Genomic DNA, 24,344 nt, shown 5'->3' with positions numbered 1-24,344 from the left:
TGGAAGCTCATAGCTGATCTGTTTTGATGAAATATGTGCGTGCGCTAGGTCCGTGCAGCAGAGCTGGTCTCCAGTCGTCTTGGTTAATCCTTGCCACTGGACCAAGACCTAGCTCTGTCAAGCCCGTGTGGTGGCTGGTGTGCAACGGCCACCCCACGTTAAAAAAATCCACCCACAGGCATCTTCCACCCTTCAACATGTAGTTCAGGACCTGGAATATCAGGTCCTTCATTGAAACACCTGTGAAACTCATCCTTTTTTGGTGGAAGCAAGTCATCCTCGATACGAGGGACTGCCTAAGAAGGAGAAGAAGGTTGATCTGATTCTTCACCTTGGCTCCAATTCCTTTTGTACCCTTGACTATTGATCGCACATTTAAAACTGTTGATCATGTGGTTTGCTGGCTTCCTCCCAAACGAGAAGTGTTTGAATTGCTATTAATCAAGGGCCTCACTTGCCCCATTTCTCAAACCCTTCTTCCTTCTTCTTAGGCAGTCCCTCAGCGCCGAGGATGACTTGCTTCCACATTAAATACGAGTTCTCAGGTGACTGATGAGCCCAATGCGGGACCTACAGTCTCTGTCACAGGTGGGGCAGACGGTGGTTGGAGGGACGGGTGGGTGGGGAGCTTGGGTTGCCATACGCTCCTTCCGCTGTTTGTACTTGGCTTCAGTTTGCTCCCGGTGAAGAGACTCGAAGTGTTCAGCGCCTTCCCAGATGCTTCTCCTCCATTTTGAGCGGTCTTTGGCCAGGGATTCCCAGGTGTCGGTGGGGATGTTGCACTTTTTCAAGGAGGCTTTGAGGGTGTCCTTGAAGCGTTTCCTCTGCCCACCTGGGACTCGCTTGCCGTGTCGGAGTTCTGAGTAGAGCACTTGTTTTGGGAGTCTCGTGTCAGGCATGCGGACAATGTGGCCCGTCCATCAGAGCTGATCGAGCGTGGTCAATGCTTAGATGCTGGAGATGTTGGCCTGAGAGAGAACACTGACGTTGGTGCGCCTATACTGCCAATCGATTTGCAGGATTTTGCGGAGGCAGCGCTGATGGTACTTCTGCAGTGCTGTCTTACGTCGGATATACGGCACAGGAACAGGCCATTCGGCCCAACCAGACCATGCCGGCGTTTATGATCACTCGAGCCTCCTCCCGTCTTTCCTCATCGAAAACTATCAGCATAACCCTCTATTCCCTTCTCATATGCTTGTCTAGCCTCCCCTTAAATGCATCGATACTATTCGCCTGAACCACTCCCTGTGGCAGAGAGTTCCACATTCTCACCACTCTCTGGTTAAAAAAGTTTCTTCTGAATTCCCTATTGGATTTCTTGGGGCTATCTTATATTGATGGCCTCTAGTTATGTTCTTCCCCACAAGTTGAAACATTCTCTGTATCCACTCTATCAAAACCTTTCATCATTTTAGAGACCTCTATTAGGTCACCCCTCAGCCGCCTTTTTTCAAGAGAAAAGAGACCCAGCCTGTTCATCCTTTCCTGATATGTATACCCTCGCATTTCTGGTATCATCTGTAAATTCCTGTCCCCTCAGTACAGATTCACACGAGGCATGTAGTGAAGTCAAGGTCACTCTGGACCTGCACCTTTATTTCACAGCTCTGGAATGCTGCACTTGCCTGAGACCTGTCCTTATATACCTGTCTCTTGCAAGTGCACCCCTGATGGTAAGGTATGCTGGTGGTTACAGGTCATATCTTATTACAGTCATGTATAGCATGTTAGGATACAGTTATAGATAATAATGTAAGATACATGACATCATCCTTGTAAATCTTCTCTGCACCCTCTCCAGTGCCTCTATATCCTTTTTATAAGGGGTGTCTTACGAGGAGAGATTGAGTAGAATGGGCCTATACTCTCTGGAGTTTAGAAGAATGAGAGGTGATCTCATTGAAAAACACAATATTCTGAGAGGGATTGGCAAGGTGAATGTTTCCCCAGGCTGGAGAGTCTAGAACTAGGGGGCACAGTCTCAGGATAAGAGGTCAGCCATTTAAGAGAGATGAGGAGGAATTTCTTCACTCGGGGTTGTGACTCTTTGGAATTCTCTGCCCCAGAGAGCCGTGGATGCTGAGTCTCTGAATATATTCAAGACTGAGAGATAGATTTTTGGAGTCTAGGGGAATCAAGGGATATGGGGATCGGGCAGGAAAGTGGAGTTGAGGTCAATGATCAGCCATGACGGAGCAGGCTCGAGGGGTAGTAGGGCTTACTCCTGCTCCTATTTCTTAGGTTCTTATAATATGGTGACCAGAACTGTACGCAGTGCTCCAAGTGTGGTCGAACCAAGGATCGATACAGGTGTTTGCGCTAAAGTGGTGCCTGTCCCGGAGTGAGTGCAGAAACTCGGTGATTGATTGCAGCGTCTGCTGTTTCAGAGGCTTCCAAAAAGGCTGCATTACACAGTAAACTGCAGCTCCGCACAAGCTGTTGGGTGTCTGTTGTCTTCAGTGCAACCTTTATCATAAATGTCACATGGGGATTATTGACGCTGATTGAGGCGAGGGATGAGGCAGGAGAGTCGATTATTTTAGCGCCTGACACTTAGCGATGGTCTTGAGAATGTGTCGCTTCTTCAGGTTTTATACAATGCTGGGCACTTATTCTTCAATAATTATGGTTGCACCAGTTTGCAGAATGACATTGACACACAACATTCGCACTGATACAATTGCTCTTATGCCCACCCAGACACTTTTTTTCCCCCTTCGGGCATTCTTTTGCGGCGGGAGGGGGGAGAGAATGAGGGAGGATTAATGATCAGGACTGGCATCGTAAATTGATGCTGAATCCCATGGAACGTGAAAAGTTTCCGAGTGATTACAATGTTTGCTGGCATTTTGATTATATTTGGCTTCAGAAAGCGTTAATGTCAAACTCGGCTATTTTAATAGATGCTTATTTCAAATGGGTTAAAGGCTCCATTAAAATAGTGGTCAGGAGAACTTCAAAGGGTAGAAATTGCAGCACAGAATGAGGCCAGTATGCCCACTGTCGCGATGCTAGCTCCTTAGCCTGAGTGTTCTGCCCAAACCCCATTTCCCTTGATCCTTCCATATTCTTCCTTTTCAAATTCCCACCCCTGCCTCAATAGCCACTTGTGCGGTGTACTAATAATCACAACCCTCTGTGTGAAAACATGACTTCTATTCTCTCCTTCATTCTTGATAATCCTCCGTCTATATCCCCCTGTCGCCAAGTAATGGAGACAACAATCTTTCACAATTATCTCCCTCAAGTCCTTTCATAGGTTTAAAAACCTAACCTTCTGTCTTCCAATTAAAAATGCCCCAATTTTTCAAGCCTTTTTCACAACTATAAATTTTATTTTGCATGGATCTGATATATTTCCTAGCATGGCCTAACCGATGTCTTATCCAAATTTAACATTTCTTCCGTGCTTTTGTTGAATTTATTTCAAACGCTAAGAATTCATACGATAATATTGCTGTGTAACTTGAGGCTTTTTAAAAAAACTTAATAGTGTCTTTAATTCTTGGTGCGTAATATTGATTAAACATGCTTACTCTTGGCAGTCTGTATTGCAGCTTCATAGAATCATAGAATAGTACAGCACCAAAGGAGACCGCTCGGCCCATCAAGTCTGTGCCGGCTCTTTTGAAGAGCAATCCAGTTAGTCCTGCTCCCCGCTCTTTCCCCAGATCCCTGCAATATTTCCAACTCGCACCAAGTCCCACTCACCCATCACCCCCTGTGCTCGCTGACCCGTATCCTAACTCACACCGTGTCCCACTCACCCATCACCCCCTGTGCTCGCTGACCCGTGTCCTAACTCGCACCAAGTCCCACTCACCCATCACCCCCTGTGCTCGCTGACCCGTGTCCTAACTCGCACCAAGTCCCACTCACCCATCACCCCCTGTGCTCGCTGACCCGTGTCCTAACTCGCACCAAGTCCCGCTCACCCATCACCCCCTGTGCTCGCTGACCTACATTGGCTCCCGGTTAAGCAACGCCTCGATTTCAAAATTCTCATCCTTGTTTACAAATCCCTCCATGGCCTCGCCCCTCCCTATCTCTGTAATCTCCTCCAGCCCTACAACCCCCCGAGATGTCTGCGCTCCTCTAATTCTGCCCTCTTGTGCATCCCTGATTATAATCGGTGGCCGTGCCTTCTGTTGCCTGGGCCCCAAGCTCTGGAACTCCCTCTCTAAACCTCTCCGCCTCTCTACCTCTCTTTCCTCCTTCAAAACGCTCCTTAAAACCTACCTCTTTCACCTGCGCTAATTTCTACTTATGCAGCTCAGTGTGAAATTTAGCTCACATAATACTCCGGTGAAGTGCCTTGGGGCATGACACTACGTTAAAAGTGCTATAGAAAAACAAGTTGTTGAGTAAAATGAGACCTCAGGCATTCCAAACTAGGTTCTGCCAGAGCAGAAGACTACCTCTTGGATTGCCGTAGTTGTGGTCTCACTCTGTATAACTCCTGTCCATTGCAGATTGAGACTGGCATCCTTTGACAGCAATGGGAAAGTGATCTGCAATCGGTCGGCTGGATACCAGGTTCTGTCCCTGGAGAAAGATCAGGTATGTTCAAGTGAAGGCGCTGACTGTTGCGTAAAAAGGAAATGTGAATGCTGCACTCCGCGTACACGTCCCTTCTGACTGTTATTAAAAAAGCACCTGCTTTATAAAGGGGCAACATGCCAGAGGCAGGCTGTGTTAACGCTGGGAATGTTGGCGGTAACCTGCGTTATTACCAAGCTGCCCAACTCAAACCCCGAAACTCCTGCGATGTTGTTGGGCCCACTGCTCCCTATTTGCTGGTGTAGTCCAGGCCCACAACTCTTACAGGAAGTGTGATTCCAGCTCTGTCTACTCTAAACAACGTGGTTCGGCCCTCGTCAACCTTGAACAGCGCTGAGGCTGCGAAACACGCACGAGGCACAGCGATCAGGGTTTGGATTTCGTACCATTACGTTTTTGCAAGTGTTCGTCGACAGTGGTTTGACCAGCAGCTCACTGAAAGGTACCCCGATGAATCTTGTTTTGAGTTTCAGTCCCGCAAATTACACTTTAGCCACATATATTTTGCCACGGGATTAAACTTCGTACCAGGGCCAACCTGAAGCCTGAGGGGACCACTTGACAATTCCAACCTCTGCTTTGACAACCAAGTAGTGGGCTGGCAGTTCTAAATGGGATTATTAGCGCCTGAAAGGAAATTGATTGGATCTTCAAAAGCAGTTATGGCATTGATTGTTCAATTGATCATTCGCTTGATGAGATTTAAAACACTTTAAAGGGAAAGAATTTTGGCAGGTGTCTGAATGGTAACTTGTTTGATCTCTGGATGTGGAAACCAATTAAACCTTGCAGATAATATTCCTGTCGAAGATTGAGACGAGTGAAAGGTCCATTCTATTGAGAATCATTTCAGTGTTAACTCCCACACACAGGCTGAATCGCTCTTCAATATAGGATCATAATAGATTGCCGACCAGTACTCCGAAAACCACAGACTCCCATCCCTCCATCACCATCCCTAATTCCTGCATAATGGTGTCCGAGGCGAGCTCCCCTGAGCTTCTTCGAATAGTGCCGTGGAATCTTTTACGTCCACTTAATAGGGTCGACAGGGTCCCAATTCAACATCTCATCCGAAGGACGGCACCTCCGGCAGTGCAGCACTGCCTCAGTCCTGCACTGGAGCGACAGCGTAGATTTATGCACTCAGGTCCCTCGAGTGGGACTTGAACCCACAACCTTTGAGGCGGGTATGCTGCCCACTGAGCCACAGCTGGCACTCTAAATGGTACTTTGCACTCAGAGAACAGACAGGTATTGAACAGAAGGTCACAGGCTGGAGTGCAGTCTAGGCATCCCTAATGGGGAGGCAGATACAAGCCACGCGTGGCATAGTCATTTAACAAGAGTCATTTATCAGCTTCATAAACAGATAGGAATCTAACTTCTGCCCACACACTACAGTAAAGCAGAGCGGTCAGATTATACAATCTATATCAGTCTCAGCCTGGATTTTGTGTTCATGTTTCTGAAGTGGGACTTGAGCCCACAATCTTCTAACTCAGAGGCGAGAGTGAATGCTGCCCACTGAGCCACGGCTGACACCTTGACGAGGCCACTGGAAGGTACGATGTGTTTACCTACCTACCCCCAGGTAACCCATCTGATGCTTGTTAGTGGTTCGGAAGTAGGGTAAGTTGGCCTGTCTCAGTAAATGCTCATGTACATTCAGTGCTACTGCAGCAGGTCCTGGAGTTTCGTGCGAGCAGTGGAGTAGAACCTCATACAAGATTAGGGCTCATGGGTTTGGAAGTAATGTGGATTGAGGGTTGGTTAACGGGTAGAAAGAAAACAGAGAGTAGGAATCATTTTTGGCATGACAGGGTGTAACTAGTGGGGTGCTACAAGGATCAGTGCTTGAGCCTTAGTTATTTACAATCTATGTCAATGACTTCGATGAGGGGACCGAGTGTGATATATCCAAGTTTGCTGACGATACAAAGCTAGGTGGGAAAGGAAACTGTGGGGAGGATGCAATTAAGCTGCAAAAGGATATAGTTAAGTGACTGGGCATGAAGGGGTCAGATGGAGTATAATGTGGGGAAATGTAAAATTATCCACTTTAGTAGGAAGAATAGAAAAGCAGAATTTTTTTTTTTCAAGTGAGAGACTGGTTAATAGACTAGAGATATGGAGAAATTTTTTCACTTAAAGGGTTGTGAATCTTTGGAATTCTCCACCTAGAGAGCTGTAGAAGCTAAGTCCTTGAGTATAATCAAGACTGATTACGGCACTGACATTTGACAGCTTGTCAGAAAATTTATATCTGGCATTGTGGAGCCATGAGCATCCAGCTTTTAAAACTGACCGAAGTCGGGTTTTCAGTCTGAATTCTCGGTGGCTGTCCGATGGGCAGGTTGTACAATTATTGGTAGATAGGAAGCACAACAGTCCTTTTGAGAAGGGGCTTGACAGGTTCCTGATGGACGATGTATTGGTGTGTATCAGGGAGGGATGGTAGGTAACGTGGACCATGATGCATCGTGGATGACCCTCGTCACCTGGAGATTGTACCTTACAGAGGTGGGAGGAATTTCTCGGAATATTAAAATTGGTCTCAGAATCATTTTGCTTCTGCCGGCAGTCAGCTTGGCTGGTGTTAGGGAAGGCACTGCACTAAATTACTCTGTAAATAATGAGTATGGTGGACATCGGACTCATCCCAACCCATCCCAAATCCCAACCCATCCCAAATCCCAACCCATCCCAAAACCCTAACCCATCCCAACTCATCCAATACCCCCAACCAACCCATCCCAAACACCAACTCATCCCAAACCTCCAACCAACCCATCCCAAACCCCCAACCAACTCATCCCAAACCCTCAACCAACTCATCCCAAACCCCCAACCAACTCATCCCAAACCCCCAACCAACTCATCCCAAACCCCCCCAACCAACTCATCCCAAACCCCCAACCAACTCATCCCAAACCCCCCAACCAACTCATCCCAAACCCCCCAACCAACTCATCCCAAACCCCCCAACCAACTCATCCCAAACCCCCCAACCAACTCATCCCAAACCCCCCCAACCAACTCATCCCAACCCCCCCCAACCAACTCATCCCAAACCCCCCAACCAACTCATCCCAAACCCCAACTCATCCCAAACCCCCCCAACCAACTCATCCCAAACCCCCCCAACCAACTCATCCCAAACCCCCAACCAACTCATCCCAAACCCCCCCAACCAACTCATCCCAAACCCCCCCAACCAACTCATCCCAAACCCCCAACCAACTCATCCCAAACGCCCCCAACCAACTCATCCCAAACCCCAACCAACTCATCCCAAACCCCCCCAACCAACTCATCCCAAACCCCCCCAACCAACTCATCCCAAACCCCCCCAACCAACTCATCCCAAACCCCCAACCAAACCCCCCCAACCAACTCATCCCAAACCCCCAACCAACTCATCCCAAACCCCCAACCAACTCATCGCAAACCCCCCCAACCAACTCATCGCAAACCCCCCCAACCAACTCTTCCCAAACCCCCCCAACCAACTCATCCCAAACCCCCCCAACCAACTCATCCCAAACCCCCCCAACCAACTCATCCCAAACCCCCCCAACCAACTCATCCCAAACCCCCCCAACCAACTCATCCCAAACCCCCCCAACCAACTCATCCCAAACCCCCCCCAACCAACTCATCCCAAACCCCCCCAACCAACTCATCCCAAACCCCCCCCAACCAACTCATCCCAAACCCCTCAATCCGTCCGAAACCCCAACTCATCCCAAACCCCAACCCGTCCCAAACCCAATCCCATCCCAAACCCCAACCCATCCCAACTACCAGAGAGACCAAGCAGTTTATATTTTAGATGACCTCAAAAAGTGGATATTTTGGAATGAAAGTCAGTTTGGGGATTAGCCCCTGTGCCTTTATCCAGCTTGCTCCCCGGTCTGTTCCTTACACCAGTTTGTGTTTGGCCCCACAGGAGCAGATCGTGCTGAACCTGGACAGCCGGCTCCTGATGTTCCCACTCTACATCTGCTGCAATTTCCTTTACACATCACCAGAGACCAAACCCGAGGCTGAGGAGCAGCCGGTGCCCAGCGAGAACTGAGGGAGGGGGTCGTTCTGGAATCTCCGTCTGGATTCTTGCACTGCTCCGGGACGAGGTCTAGGGTCATTTTCACCCATCCTGGAGAGAACTGTGATGCCCGTTCGTTCCACCGGTCTGAAGAACTGCTTGTAATTAAAAAAAAAACGTGAATTGTTTCAGAAACTCCAGAAATTGTGGATGGAAAGGAGCAACAGCATCTCTCGGTTCCTCTTTGTACAGCTTACTCCAGATTTTTTTTTAACAATTGTGTCCTGGCACAAATCAAATGTAAACTGGAGCCTTGCAGTCAAGAGTTTGTCCACTGGCAGGAGCAGGGCGTGCGTCCAAACTAACTCGCCCTTGCCTCTCTGTCTCCAGTGTCTATTGAAACGCCAACGAAGCTCGTGGCCACACCAACATGTGCTAGTCTTCAGGTACTGCCTTGCGTATACACCAACCATCAACGGTAATGGGAACTTGATCAATTGGTGCCTTCCCTCCCCCCTCCCCCCAAAGTTTGCCTACTTCTCCTCAAAATCACTGCCCACTCCCTCCCCCCCATTCCGAGCATGGTCACGACTCAGCCCTCCACTTCCCCGCCCAAGTTTCCCAAAACAAGTCAACGGTGAGGGTTCGTCAGACGACAAGAGGAGGGCAGCCATAACTGGCCAGGCTATCCCCATTTACGCACTGACGAGCAGAGGCTTCCGTTGGTCAAACCAGGAGCTGAATGGCAGCTGACTGTCATCTCGCCCCCCCCCCCCCCCCGGTGATCCCAGGGCCATTGAGCGCGGCTGTGACCCCGGGATCTGCATGTGGCTCAGACGCATCGAGGGGCGACGGAGGGGGAGCAAACCAGAGTCACTCTCATCGGTCATTTCAAAAGACGGACCAGAGAAGCAGAGCCAGACACTATCTTGATCACCCTTCCCCTCCCAAAGAAAATGGGTCGGCAATGACAGCTGTAGCCTTGCGTGCACCATTTTACACAGCACTTAATGCCTGAGAGGCCTACAACAACACTGCCCTCAGCAGCTAGAAGATTGTAAATACACGTGTTTATTTTTTTAAAGCTATCTATCGCAACGCTGCACAGTCCTACTATTAGTAAATGTCAATTTTGTTCGATTAATCTCGCCGCGTTTAAGGTCGGATCACAGTTTTTCCTGTTTGGAAGGTGTTTTTCCCTGCGTCTCCCCCCGGATGGGACACGGCAGAGCGGGGAGATGATGGAGGAGGGGTCCCATTCTTTGGTGCTATTTTTAGATTTTGTTTTGCAGTGTTGAAATGCAAGACTTGCTTTGTGTGTGAACGACACACTGTATTCTGTAATCATTAAACGCCTCGCCGCTATTGATCCCTTGTTATTTTTCCTAATGAGGCTCGCTAGGAGGAAATGTAGTCACGTGCCCAGAGGGGCAGAGAGTACAAATTCAGCTTCAGGGTGAAGCAGGTTTGGCCATTTCTAAAAAAAACACCCCCCACCCCAGCACTTGGAAGAACAAACGGTTCCTTTGAAGCGTGGAGCAAGACTGATGATTCCTGACCATTGGATATGGTAGCGTGGTGATAATGTTACTGGACCAGTAATCCCGAGGTCTGGACTAATGACCCAGAGGCATGAGTTCAAATCCCACCATGGCAGCTGGGGATTTTAAATTCCGTTAATTAAATAAATCTGGAATTAAAAAGCTGGTATCAGTAATTACCGGATTGTCGGATAAACCCATCTGGTTCACTAATGTTCTTTAGGGAAGGAAATCTGCCGCCCTTACCCGGTCTGGGCCTATAGGTTACTCCAGACCCACAGCAATGTGGTTGACTCTTAACTGCCCACTGAAATTAGAGATGGGCAATAAATGTCAGCCTTGCCAGTGCTGCCCACATCCCATGAATCCCCCCACCACCCCAAAAAATTAAGGTTGATAGCAAGACAGTAATAAGAATTAGGAACAGGAAATGGCAGACCAATTGAACAAAACTTTAGTTCTGTCTTCACTAAGGAAGACAGGAATAACCTCCCGAAAAGACGAGGGGACCGAGGGTTTAGCGGGAAGGAGGAACTGAGGGAAATCCTTATTAGTCAGGAAATAGTGTAAGGGAAAATGATTGGACTGAAGGCCGATAAATCCCCAGGGTCTGATAGTCTGCATCCCAGAGTACTGAAGGAGGTGACCCTAGAAATAGTGGATGCATTGGTGGTCATTTTCCAAAATTCCATGGACTCTGGATCAGTTCCTATGGATTGGAGGGTAGCTAATGTAACCCCACTTTTTAAAAAAGGAGGGAGAGAGAAAATGGGGAATTATAGACCGGTTCGCCTGACATCAGTAGTAGGGAAAATGCTGGAATCAATTATTAAAGATGTAATAGCAGCGCATCTGGAAAGCAGTGACAGGATCAGTCCAAGTCAGCATGGATTTAAGAAAGGGAAATCATGCTTGACAAATCTTCTAGAGTTTTTTTGATGATGTAGCTAGTAGAGTGGACAAGGGAAAACCAGTGTATATGGACTTTCAAAAGGTTTTTGACAAGGTCCCACACAAGAGATTAGTGTGCAAAATTAAGGCACATGGAATTTGGGGTAATGTATTGACGTGGATAGAGAACTGGTTGGCAGACAGGAAGCAAAGAGTGGGAATAAACAGGTCCTTTTCAGAATGTCAGGCAGTGACTAGTGGGGTGCCGCAAGGTTCAGTGCTGGGACCCCAGCTATTTATAATATACATTAATGATTTAGACAAAGGAATTGGATGTAATATCTCCAAGTTTGCAGATGACAAAAAGCTGGGTGACGGTGTGAGCTGTGAGGAGGATGCTAAGAAGCTGCAGGGTGACTTGGACAGTTTAGGTGAGTGGGCAAATGCATGGCAGATGCAGTATAATGTAGATAAATGTGAGGTTATTCACTTTGGTGGCAAAAACAGCAAGGCAGATTATTATCTGAATGGTGACAAATTAGTAAAAGGGGAGGTGCAACGAGACCTGGGTATCATGGTACATCAGTCACTGAAGGCAGGCATGCAGGTGCAGCAGGCAATAAAGAAAGTAAATGGCATGCTGGCCTTCATAGCGAGGGGATTTGAGTATAGGAGCAGGGAGGTCTTACTGCAGTTGTACAGGGCCTTGGTGAGGCCACACCTTGAATATTGTGTGCAGTCTTGGTCTCCTAATCTGAGGAAGGACGTGCTTGCTATTGAGTGAGTGCAGTGAAGGTTCACCAGACTGATTCCCGGAATGGCAGGACTGACATATGAAGAAAGACTGGATCGACTAGGCTTATACTCACTGCAATTTAGAAGAATGAGAGGGGATCTCATAAAAACATATAAAATTCTGACTGGACTGGACAGGTTCGATGCAGGAAGAATGTTCCCGATGTTGGGGAAGTCGAGAACCAGGGGTCACAGTCTAAGGATAAGCCATATAAGACCGAGATGAGGAGAAACTTTTTCACCCAGAGAATGGTGAACCTGTGGAATTCTCTGCCACAGAAAGTTGTTGAGGCCAGTTCTATGGATATATTCAAGAGGGAGTTAGATGTGGCCCTTACGGCTAAAGGGATCAGGGGGTATGGAGAGAAGGCGGGAATGGGGTACTGAAGTTGCATGATCAGCTATTGAATGGTGGTGCAGTTTCGAAGGGCCGAATGGCCTGCTCCTGCACCTAGTTTCTATGTTTCTATACAGCCCCCTGAGCCTAATCTGCCATTCAATAAGATCATGGCTGATCTTCTACCTCAACTCCACTTGCCAGCAGTGTCCCCTTATCCCCTGATTCCCTTAATGTCCCAAAAATCTATCGATCCCTGTCTTGAATATACTCACTGACCGACTGAGCATCCACAGCTCTCTGGGGTAGAGAATTCCAAAGATTCACCAGCCTCTGAGTAAATTTCTCCTTATCTCTGTCTTAAATGGCCGACCTCTTTTCCTGAGACTGTGACCCCTGGTTCTGGACTCCCCAGCCCGGGGGGAAACATCCTCTCAGCAGCTACTCGCTCAAGCCCTCTCAGAGTCTTACATGTTTCAATGAGATCGTCTCTCATTCCTCTAAGAATAGAGTTGAGGGCCATTCTACTCAGTCAAATTTAATTGAACAGTCCAAATGTCTCCAAGAAAGATCAAGCGGTTCATGAACACTGAGAGAAAGAAGAAAGGCTTACATTTATATAGCACTTATCAGGTGCTCATAAATATCTCAAAGTACTTCACATACAATGAACGTTTCTGGAGTGCAGTGACTTATACAGACAGCCCTTTTGTGTAAAAAGCAATGGGTAGTTGCACAGTTTTTGGTGGTGGTGATTGAGAGAGGAATATTGGCCAGGATATTGGGAGAACTCCCTACTTTTCTTTGAATTGTGGTGTGAGGAGATTTAGGGGCCCTCTGAAATAGCCCAGCGAGACACTCGGTTGGTTAAGGCGGCTCACCACCACCTTCTCAGGGGCAATTAGGGAAGGGCAATAAATATCGGCCTCGCCAGCGACACCCACATCCCAGGAACTAATTTTTTTAAACTCTTGACGGCTGCAATGCTGGAACCCGACATACCGAACTCGCTTCTCAGTAAATCTTACTCTCAAGACTCGCAATTACTTGCGGCTGCTTTTAATTGGCTTCTCACAGATGAATTATGGCTCCGATTTGACAGCAGGGCCACCAGACGTCACAAAGCGCTTTACAGCCAATGAAGTACTGAGGAGATATTAGGACAGGTGACCAAAAGCTTGGTCAAAGAGGTCGGTTTTAAGGAGCGTCTTGAAGGAGGAGAGGGAGGTGGAGAGGTTGAGGGAGGGAATTCCAGAGCTTGGGGCAGCTGAAGGCGCGGCCTCTAATGATGGAGCGATAGAAATCGGGGACAAGCAAGAGGCCAGAATTGAAGGAGCGCAGTGATCCAATGTTAATTCAGCAAGTTTCAGGCTGTGGTACAGGAATCAAAATGATTTCCTGATGAAAATCAGCTTGTTTGTATTCTGTAACTCCAGTTATTCCAAGGACTCGGTCAGTTCAGTACAGAGAGCCATGTAAACTTTGGATAGTGTTTGGCGATTGGTTGATAATCTGCATGCTTGCTTTGACCCATCAGGCTTGTGTTGACACACTGCAGGAGTAATCCAAGCTAATCCCACTGCCACGCTGTCTCCTCAAAACCCCTGTACCGTTCTCTGTCCTAATGTTTCTTCAACTCCCAAAGAAGATGTCCCGGACAATGTTTATCCCTCAACCAACATCACTAAAAAGAAAGTTTATCTAGTCATTTATTTCATAAGAAACACAAGAATTAGGAGCAGGAGTAGGCCATTCGGCCCCTTGAGCCTGCTCCGCCATTCAATAAGATCATGGCTGATCTACCTCAACTCGTTTCGTTCACTATCCCCATATCCCTGGATTCCCCCTAGAGTCCAAAAATCTATCGATCTCAGCGTTGAATACATCCAAAGACTGAGCCTCCACAGCCCTCTCGGGGAGAGAATGCCAAAGATTCACCGCCCTCTGAGTGAAGAAGTTTCTCCTCATCTCAGTCCCTAATGGCCGACCCCCTTATCCTGAGACTGTGACCCCTGGTGCTAGACTCCTCAGCCCGGGGGAAACATCCTCCCTACACCTACCCGATCAAGCTCTCTAAGAAATGTATACGTTTCAATGAGATCGCCTCTCATTCTTCTAAACGCCAGAGAATATGGGCCTCAATCTCTGCTCATAGGACAGCCCTCTCGGCCCAGAAATCAATCTAGTGAACCTTTGTTGTACCCCTTTCTGAGGCAAGTATACCCTTCCTTGGGTAAGGAGCCCAAAACTGTGCACAGTACTCAAGGTGCGATCCCACCAAGGCCCTGTACAATTGCAGCAAGACTTCTTTACTCTTGGAAGTCAAACCCCCTTGCAACAAAGGACAACTTGCCTGTTGCCTTCCTCATTGCTTGCTGTACCTGCCTGTTAACTTTCTGTGATTGGTGTACCAGGGACACTCACTGCTGTTTGCAAGTTTAATATTTTTCTTCCTCCTTGAGGCAGCTGGTGAGACGCTGTCGAGCTTTGATGCTGTGACCCAGGCCCTGGAGCACTCGAATGAGGGACAGTGCAGCATCGAGACAAAATCATCCAATTCGATCCAATCAATCGCAACAGCTGCTACACACGGGTTTGATTTAAACCCACTCAACTCCAGGTTAGGAAATGAAATGCTTCCTTCAAAACAAGCAAATGGTAATTGTTTATAATTGGGTATAATTACAGAAAATCCACTCATTTCTCAGAATCAATGAATGCTAGAGGGGGGGTGGAATTGATTCACAGCTGTTGCATTTACTGATTCCCAACCAGCTTTTGGCAAGTTTATTTCGTTTCACCTTTAACCCTCCCTTGTTCTGCCAAGGAAGTGGAGCAATTAACTTACTGGCCAGGCCGTTCAGCCACGGGGTGCTGTGTGGCAATGTTGCCTTTGCGCAGTGACTCTCCTTGGGGTGGCCAGGCAGGTTAGAACATAAGAATTAGGAGCAGGAGTCGGCCATTCGGCCCCTCAAGCCTGCTCTGCCATTCAATAAGATCATGGCTGATCTTCCACTTTCCTGCACTGTCCCCATATCCCTGATTCCCTTAATATACAGAAATCTGTCGATCTCTGTCTTGAATATAGTCAACGACTGAGCCTCCACAGTCCTCTCGGGTAGAGAATTCCAAAGATTCACCACCTTCTGATTGAAGAAATTTATCCTCATCTCAGCCCTAAATGGCCGACCCCTTATTCTGAGACTGTGACCCCTGATTCTAGACTCCCCAGCCCGGGGGAAACATCCTCCCTGCATCTACCCTCTCAAGCCCTGTAAGAATTTTATACGTTTCAATGAGATCGCCTCTCTTCTAAACTCTAAAGAATATAGGGCTGGTCTACTCAATCTCTCCTCATGGGACAATCCCCCCATCCCAGCAATCAGTCTGGTAAACCTACGCTGCACTCCCTCTATGGCAAGTAAACACAGAAACATAGAAAATAGGAGCAGGAGCAGGCCATTCGGCCCTTCGAGGCTGCACCACCATTCAATATGATCATGGCTGATCATGTAACTTCAGTACCCCATTCCTGCTTTCTCTCCATACCCCTTGGTCCCTTTAGCCGTAAGAGCCACTCCTTTCTTAGGTAAATTCTGGGAACCTGTTGTTTCCTGGACTTTGCCTGCGTAGGTTGGCGTCCTGCTCATTTTTGAGGCATACTTTGCAGCTGTGAGGAGAGTTTGGAAAAGTTCTCCTTGGAGTAGAGACGGTTAAGAGGTGACGCAGTGGAGGATTTCAAGATGATGAGTGGTTTTGATCAGAGTAAACTGGGGGAAACATATTCCCTCTGGCGAGTGGGTCAATAACCGGAGGTCGGAGGTTCAAAATCATTGGCAAAAGATCTGGCGGGGAGACGAGGAGAATTGTTTTTCACTCAGAGTTGTGGGGATTTGGAATGCTCTCCCTGAAAAGGTGGTGGAAGCTGATTCCATTAGTAATTATAGAAAGGGAGTTGGGCAGGTACTGGAGAGTGAGGAGCAGGCACATACCGGTAATGGCTTCCTTCTGTGCTGCAAGTGTCTGGTTCTGGTGAGTCAGTAATATAGACTGTAGGACCACAATGTCCCTGCAGGTGGTGGTGTTGAGCTACCCGAAACACCACCAGAGGAATCGGGTCGCGTTATAAAAATATATCTGTGCATTGCCTGAGGGCAGGGCTGGCCAGGATTTTGGTCTTCAAGGGTTGCAAAGACACACATCATGAGGCCTCAGGGGAGGCTACCGGTCTGGTAATCGTTCAATTTCTCATCCTTCTGTTCAAATCCCTCCACGGCCTCGCCCCACCCTAGCTCTGTTACCTCCTCCAGCCCTACAAACCTCCGCGACCACTGCGCTCCTCCAATTCTGGCCTCTTGCTCATCCCTGATTTTAATCGCTCCACCATTGGTGGCCGTGCCTTCAGCTGCTTGGGCCCCGAGCTCTGGGATTCCCGACTTAAACCGCCCCGGCTCTGTCTCTTCCTTTAAGACAGCCTTTAAAACTGACCTCTTTGCTTTTGGTCACCTGTCCGAATATCTCCTTCTGTGATTCGGTGTCAAATTTTGTTGAATAACGCTCCTGTGAAGCGCCGTGGGGAATTTAAAGGCACTATATAAATGCAAGTTGTTCCGACAATGCCACTAGATTAGGGTGGAATCTGCAAGCTTTCTCAGAGGGTTAGAAAGACGGGTGAAAATCGGATCATTGTGAGACACTCTCTGGGAATTATCACCAGCCAAAGGGAAAGCAACATCAACAAAGGCTCAGAAAAAATCACCTTGTCAACAGAGTCTAACTATCTCATCTCTTTGTCAGCTGTGGCTCAGTGGGCAGCACTTGCGCCTCTGATTCATAAGGTTGTGGGTTCAAGACCTACTCCAGCGACTTGAGCACATAAATCTAGGCTGACACTGTAGTGCCAGAACTGAGGGAGTGCTGCACTGTCCGAGATGTCTTTCGGATGAGACGTCTTTCGGATGAGACGTAAACCGAGACCCTGTCTGCTCTCTCGGTTGGACGTAAAAGATTCCACGGCACTATTTCAAAGAAGAGCAGGGGAGTTATCCCCAGTGTCCTGGGGCCAATATTTATCCCTCAATCAACATCACTAAAACAGATTATCCGGTCATTATCACATTGCTGTGTGTGGGAGCTTGCTGTGCGTAAATTGGCTGCCGCGTTTCCCACATTACAACCATGACTACACTCCAAAAATATTTCATTGCTGTAAAGCGCTTGGGGATGTCTGCGCAAATTTCTACTTATGAGGCTCGGTGTAAATTTTTTCAATTTCACTACGTTAAAGGCGCTATATAAATACAAGTTGTTGTTGTTTTATTCCTCCCGTGTCTCTTCACGTAGTGTGCCCAGAATGGCCAGTGTTGAACCGCTCCGCATGAAGCTGGTTTAACATCAGAGACTGTGATGATTTCTCAGAACAACTCAGATTGCAGACGGCGACAGGATCGATGCCGAACGATTTTCTGGGCCTGGTTTGGTGGGAACGATCCTGGTCTCATGCAACCTTCCATTATTGATTTAGTTGTGTCTCATTGCAAGGACAGATGCACCCCCTCCCCCCCCCCCCCCCCACCCCATCCCATCCCCCGACAATCAATCAGTCTTGGAAACGGCCAATTTCGAACAACGGAAAGGTTTCCTGTAGCCAGAGCTTCTGTATCGTGAAACGATCAATTTCACAATAGGCTGCCTCTTTTATTACTGCTGAAATATAATAAAATCAATCAAATAAAACTCCTGTAAATACACTGGCAGGGCCATTGGCAGCTATAACGAGCAAGGGCAAGTTAATGTTTCATGCGATGATGATCTCTTCTCTCATTTGTACATGAGGAACAGGAGGAGGCCATTCAGCCCCTCGAGCCTGCTCCGCCATTCAGTCAGATTGTGGCATCTCAACTCCAATTACCCGCCTAGGCTCCAGATCCCTTGATACCTCACCCAACAAAAATCTGTCAATCTCGGTCTTTAAAACTCCCAACTGACGCCCAACACCCACAACCTTTTTGGGGGAGAGAGTTCCAGATTTCCAATCCCCTTTGTGTGAAGAAGTGCTTCCTGACATCACCCATGAACGGCCTAGCTCTAATTTTAAGGTTATGCCCTCTTGTTCTGGGCTCGCCCCACCAGGAAAAAATAGTTTTTATCCACCCCATCGACTCCTTTAATCATCTTAATCATCATCATCGGCAGTCCCTCGGAATCGAGGAAGACTTGCTTCCACTCTAAAAATGAGATCTTAGGTGACTGTACAGTCCAATACGGGAATTACAGTCCCTGTCACAGGTGGGACAGACAGTGGTTGAAGGAAAGGGTGGGTGGGGAGTCTGGTTTGCCGCACGCTCCTTCCGCTGCCTGCGCTTGCTTTCTGCATGCTCTCGGCGATGAGACTCGAGGTGCTCAGCGCCCTCCCGGATGCACTCCCTCCACTTAGGGCGGTCTTTGGCCAGGGACTACCAGGTGTCAGTGAGGATGTTGCATTTTATCAAGGAGGCTTTCAAGGTACCCCTGTAACGTTTCCTTTGCCCACCTTGGGCTCGCTTGCCGTGAAGGAGTTCCAAGGAGAGCACTTGCTTTGGGAGTCTTGTGTCAGGCATGAGAACAATGTGGCCTGCTCAGCGGAGCTGGTCGAGTGTGGTCAGTGCTTCGATGCCGGGGAGGTTGGCCTGGTCGAGGACGCTAACGTTGGTGCGCCTGTCCTCCCAGGGGATTTGCAGGATCTTGCGGAGACATCGTTGGTGGTATTTCTCCAATGACTTGAGGTGTCTACTGTACATGGTCCATGTCTCTGAGCCATACAGGAGGGCGGGTATCACTACAGCCCTGTAGACCATGAGCTTGGTGGCAGAGTTGAGGGCCTAATCTTCAAACACTCTTTTCCTCAGGCGGCCGAAGGCTTAAACACCTCAATTAAGTCACCCTTCTGTACTCAAGGAAATACAAGCCAAGTTTATGCGACCTGTCCTCATAATTTAACCCTTTTAGCCCGGGCATCATTCTGGTGTTGCTCCCCCTCCAAGGCCAATATATCCTCCCTGAGGTGCAGGGCCAAGAACCAAACGCAGTACACGTACTCGCGATGGGGCCCTACCAAGGCTCTGTACAACTGATGCTCTGGATTCATTACAAAGGGCAGGAAGGGGACACAGGAGGTATCCAGAGAGGGATGTTCTAGATGGGCCGATTGTCTGTCCTCATCTGTACTGATCTTTCCTGCTGTACATCTGTAGCAATTTCTCTATCAATTCCCGATTTCCAGGGGGGGTCTTATTTATTTTAATTTCCCCTCTGAAGGGGGACGCGGAGAGGAAAGATCGAGAAGTGTCAAGGAACTATTTCGTACCAAATGAAAATACAGTTACACAGGATTACACGGGATATACGGCACAGAAACAGGCCGTTCGGCCCAACCAGTCCATGCCGGCATTTATGCTCCACTCGAGCCTCCTCCCGTCTTTCCTTATCTACATCTATCAGCATAACCCTCTATTCCCTTCTCCCCCATATACGTGTCGAGCCTCCCCTTAAATACATCGATACTATTCGTCTCAACTCCTCCCTGTGGCAGCGAGTTCCACATTCTCACCCCTCTCTGGATAAAGAAGTTTCTTCTGAATTCCCCCATTGGATTTCTTGGTGACTGTCTTATATTGATGGCCTCGAGTTCTGCTCTTCCCCACAAGTGGAAACACTCTCTCTGTATCCACTCTATCAAAACCTTTCATAATGTTAAAGACCTTTCTTAGGTCACCCCTCAACTTTCTCTTTTCAAGAGAAAAGAGGCCCAGCCTGTTCATCCTTTCCTGATGGGATAACCGCAATCATAAAAACTCTCTCAGGATACTAACTCCGAGACCTTGTGCACACCACAGGAAAATCATCATCATTTGCGGGGTTTCGATAAAGTACATCGGGGGGAATTGTTTCCTCGGACATATTATAAAAAAAAGATACGGAGGCACTGGAGAAGGTGCAATAAATATTTACTAAAAATATATCAGAACTGAGAGGTTATTCCCATCAGGACCGATTGAACAGGCTGGGTCTCTTTTCTCTAAAAAAAAAAGTGACAGCTGAGGGGTGACCAGTTGGGCTGAATGGCCTGTTTCTAATAGGAACATAAGAAATAGGAGCAGGAGAAGGCCATATGGCCCCTCGAGTCTGCTCCGCCAGTTAATACGATCATGGACTCAGCTCCACTTCCCTGCCCGCTCCTCATAACCTCTTATCATTTAAGAAACTCTCTATCTCTGTCTTAAATTTATTCAATGTCCCAGCTTCTACAGCTCTCTGAGGCAGAGAATTCCACAGATTTACAACCCTCTGAGAGAAGAAATTTCTCCTCATCTCTCTTTTAAATAGGCGGCCCATTATTCTAAGATCATGCCCTCTAGTTCTAGTCTCCCCCACCAGTGGAAACATCCTCTCTGCATCCACCTTGTCAAGCCCCCTCATAATCTTATACATTTCAATAAGATCACCTCTCATTCTTCTGAATTCCAATGAGCAGAGGCCTCGTAAGTCAAGCACCTCATCTCTGGAATCAACCTTGTGAACCTTCTCTGAACTCCAAAGCAAGTATATTCTTTGGTAAATATGGAAACCAATACTGCACGCAGTATTCCAAGTGTGGCCTCACCAATACCCTGTATAACTGTGACAAGACTTCCCTGCTTTTATACTCCATCCCCTTTACAATAAAGGCCAAGATTCCATTGGCCTTCCTGATCACTTGCTGTACCTGCATACTAACCTTTTGGCCTGCTGTACTGCAGCACTTTGCAATTTTTCTCCATTTAAATAATAACTTGCTCTTTGATTTTTTTTCTGCCAAAGTGCATGACCTCACACTTCCCAACATTATACTCCATCTGCCAATTTTTTGCTCACTCACATGTCCTTTTGCAGATTTTTTGTGTCCTCCTCACACATTGCTTTTCCTCCCATCTTTGTATCGTCAGCAAACTTGGCTACGTTACACTCAGTCCCTTCTTCCAAGTCGTTCATATAGATTGTAAATAATTGGGGTCCCAGCACTGATCCCTGTGGCACCCCACTAGTTACTGGTTGCCAACCCGAGAATGAACCATTTATCCCGAGTCTCTGTTTTCTGTTAGTTAGCCAATCCTCTATCCATGCTAATATATTACCCCCAACCCCGCGAACTTTTATCTTGTGCAGTAACCTTTTATGTAGCACCTTGTCAAATGCCTTCTGGAAGTCTGTGCTGTAAATACTTGGTAAAATTACAGCTCATGATATCTGCAGACAAACATTTAGCCTCTTCAAACAAAATTTCCCCCTTCCATGTGCTATTTAAACACACGTCCTTAGCCTGTTTATTTTAAACAGATTCATCAACCAATAGTCCTTCCTCGGCTGCATTTATTTTTAACCCTTAAACTTCGGAAACTCTTCGAAAGCACCCCACAGGTAACTAGTGGCGTGACATTTAGCGAGCCAGTCACTGCCTTTAACATTGCTCGTGCTTTGTTACAAGCAATTCGATTCGCGACCTGTGCTAAACCTCCATCTGGGGGCGCCAGCGAGACGGACCCTACCTGTACAAAGTTCCACAGGTAGATTGCAAGAAATTTGTTCTTCAGCATAGAGTGTCATGTGACGGGATTACACCTCAGGAATTTGGTGAGGGTGCATGACAAGGTTTTCCTTTTCGTTTATAAAGCGTGCCGAACCTGCTGGAGAGCTTGGCATCTTTGACGGTGGCAGGGCAAGTTAAGAAGGCGGTTGAGAAAGCGTATAAAGAAAAGAAAGACTTGCATTTCTATAGCGCCTTTCACGACCACCGGACATCCCAAAGCACTTTACAGCCAATTAAGTACTTTTGAAGTGTAGTCACTGTTGTAATGTGGGAAACGCGGCAGCCAATTTGCGCACAGCAAGCTCCCACAAACAGTAATGAGATAATGACCAGATAATCTGTTCTGTTATGTTGATTGAGGGATAAATATTGGCCCCAGGACTTCTTCGAAATAATGCCACAGGACCTTTTACGCCCTGAGAGAGCAGGCGGGGCCTCGGTTTAACATCTCATCCGAAAGACAGTACCTCCGACAGTATGGAATACTTGGCTTTGTAAATAGGGACACTGAGTGCAAAAACAAAGGAGGTTATGCTAAACATTTACAAATCTCTGGCTGGGCCTCAGCTGGAATATTGTGTCCAATTCTGGCCACCGCGCTTTAGGAAGCCTGTCAAGGCCTTGGAGAAGGTGCGGAGGAGATTTACCAGGAAGATTCCAGGGAGAGACTGGAGAAGCAAGGGATTTTCTCCTCGGAGCTAAGAAGATTAAGGGGAGATTTAATAGATGTGTTCAAAATTGTGATGAGTTTTGATTGAGCGAGTGGGGAGAAACAGTTTCCTCTGGGTCGGTAACCCGAGGTTACAGATTTAAAATATTTGGCAAAAGAACTGGAGGGGAAACAAGGAAACTGTTTTCTGAGGGTTATGATCTGTAACGCACTGCCTGAAAGGGTGGTGTAAGCAGATTCCACGGGAACTTTTGGAAGGAAATTGAACATGTGCTTGAAGAGAAGTAAAAGCTGGGGTGTGGTACTAAATTGAACAGCTCCATCAAAGAGCCGGAACAGACATGATGGGCCGAATGGCCCCCTTCTACGCTGTAATTCAATGTGTTCCTTCGGCATTAAGCTCTGAGTCAGGAGAGTGAATCTGTGCTAAAATTGTTAGCTACACCTGAGCCTGGTCAGAATCAATGAAATGGATTGTCCCTGAAACCTCTCAGTCTCTCTGCCTCCATCTTCTCCTGAAAAGCCACCTCTTTGACCAAGCTTCTCGTCACTCCCTTCTATTATCTGCTTCTTTGGAAGGGTAGCGGAAATCTGCAACTCCAAAGGGTTGTGGATGCGGCCAGCCGGTTGAAATTTCCAAGACTGAGATCGCGAGATTTTTCTTGGGTAAGAGCATCTGTAATGTATGCACCTGTGCCCATGCTCACAGGCTAATGGAGCTGTTGCCCCCCCCCTCCCCCCTTTTATAGGGGGCACTTGTAAAAATCATGATTTTAGTGCCCAAAAAAAAAACTACCAAAAAATACACAAAAAAACCAACAAAAAAAACACAAAAAAGGGCCTGAAGAATGTTTGGCTTGTCCCCCAGATCGGGGTGTATTTGATTTAATGTTTATGTTTGCCCCAAAAAGAGTTGTGGAGCTGTTGCCAAGGTGTCCATTAACTGGTCCAGGCAGTGGGCGGTCGAGAGGGTCCTTTGGCCTGACTGCCTGCCTCTCTTCCATGGTTACCTTTGCGCCAGGGTGTCCCTGGAGATAGAGCACGCGGTGTCCACCGGTACGCTCGCGGCCTTCCGCGAGAGATGGGCGCCGGAGGGACTGGAGTACATCATCACCCCAGGCAACCAAATTTTAATTTGATTTAAGCTTCCGTTAAAGTTTTATTTGGAAATTTGTGGGTTCCAGTGCCCTTGCCAAAAGGGGGCGCTTGATTTAATGTTCGCCTTTAAAATAGTTGTGGAGCTGTTGCATTGTGAGTGGCTGAGCCAGTCATGTGATGTTCACAAGACTCAATAAAACCCCAGCAAGTTGAGTTCAGGTTCTCCACAATGAAGCCTACAATTGTGAACCTGTGGGTGAACTGGTCGGGTTCACTTTGGTTGTTAAACCCTTGCTAATAAACCCTTGCTAGGTCCTTACAGCAAATGTGTAGTCGTGAATTCTTAAACAAACCCGTGAAGCAAATACACTACATGCAACGAGGGAGATGGAGCAGAGGCCGGATAAATGGGGTTAAGAAAGAGCCACGATCTAATTAAATGGCGGAACTGGCTCGAGGGGCTGAATGGCCTCCTCCTGTTCCTGGATCCAGTGTCAGGCGCACTAACCAGCCAATGACTGCTCTCCCCGTGTTTCTGAATTTTTGGTTTTGTTCATACCTATCACGTTTCAGCACCAATCACTCCCGGGGCAGTGAAAATATAGGAAGATGCAGAGTAAATGTCACTTTGTCACATCTTCAGACAGTTCCAAAACACTTCACATTCAACAAGTTACTTTCAACGTGTAGACATTGTTGCCATGTGAGGAAACATGGCAGCCAGCTTGCACACAGCAAGATCCCACAAACTGTTGGTTGATAGAGGAATGTCAGCCATGACACCCACTTTCCTTTCC

The 24,344-nt window shown here is 47.6% G+C and overlaps 1 protein-coding gene across 2 annotated transcripts in view; it reads left to right on the top strand.

The window, feature by feature from the left end:
• Window positions 1–9,976, top strand: part of gmcl1 (germ cell-less, spermatogenesis associated) — a 91,325-nt gene extending 81,349 nt beyond the window's left edge. For both annotated transcript variants that reach the window (XM_070866162.1, XM_070866163.1), the window contains 2 exons: window positions 4,476–4,563; window positions 8,516–9,976. In XM_070866162.1, coding sequence (XP_070722263.1) covers window positions 4,476–4,563; window positions 8,516–8,644 — 217 coding nt within the window. In that variant the 3' untranslated portion in view covers window positions 8,645–9,976. The remainder of the gene's footprint in view (window positions 1–4,475; window positions 4,564–8,515) is intronic.
• The last annotated feature ends 14,368 nt before the right edge of the window (window positions 9,977–24,344 follow it).

The sequence above is a fragment of the Pristiophorus japonicus genome, chromosome 22, assembly GCF_044704955.1.
Source record: "Pristiophorus japonicus isolate sPriJap1 chromosome 22, sPriJap1.hap1, whole genome shotgun sequence".
Classification (NCBI taxonomy): domain Eukaryota; kingdom Metazoa; phylum Chordata; class Chondrichthyes; family Pristiophoridae; genus Pristiophorus; species Pristiophorus japonicus.
The sequence above is the reverse complement of the archived record's forward strand: the minus strand, read 5'-3'. Positions and strand labels throughout refer to the sequence as shown.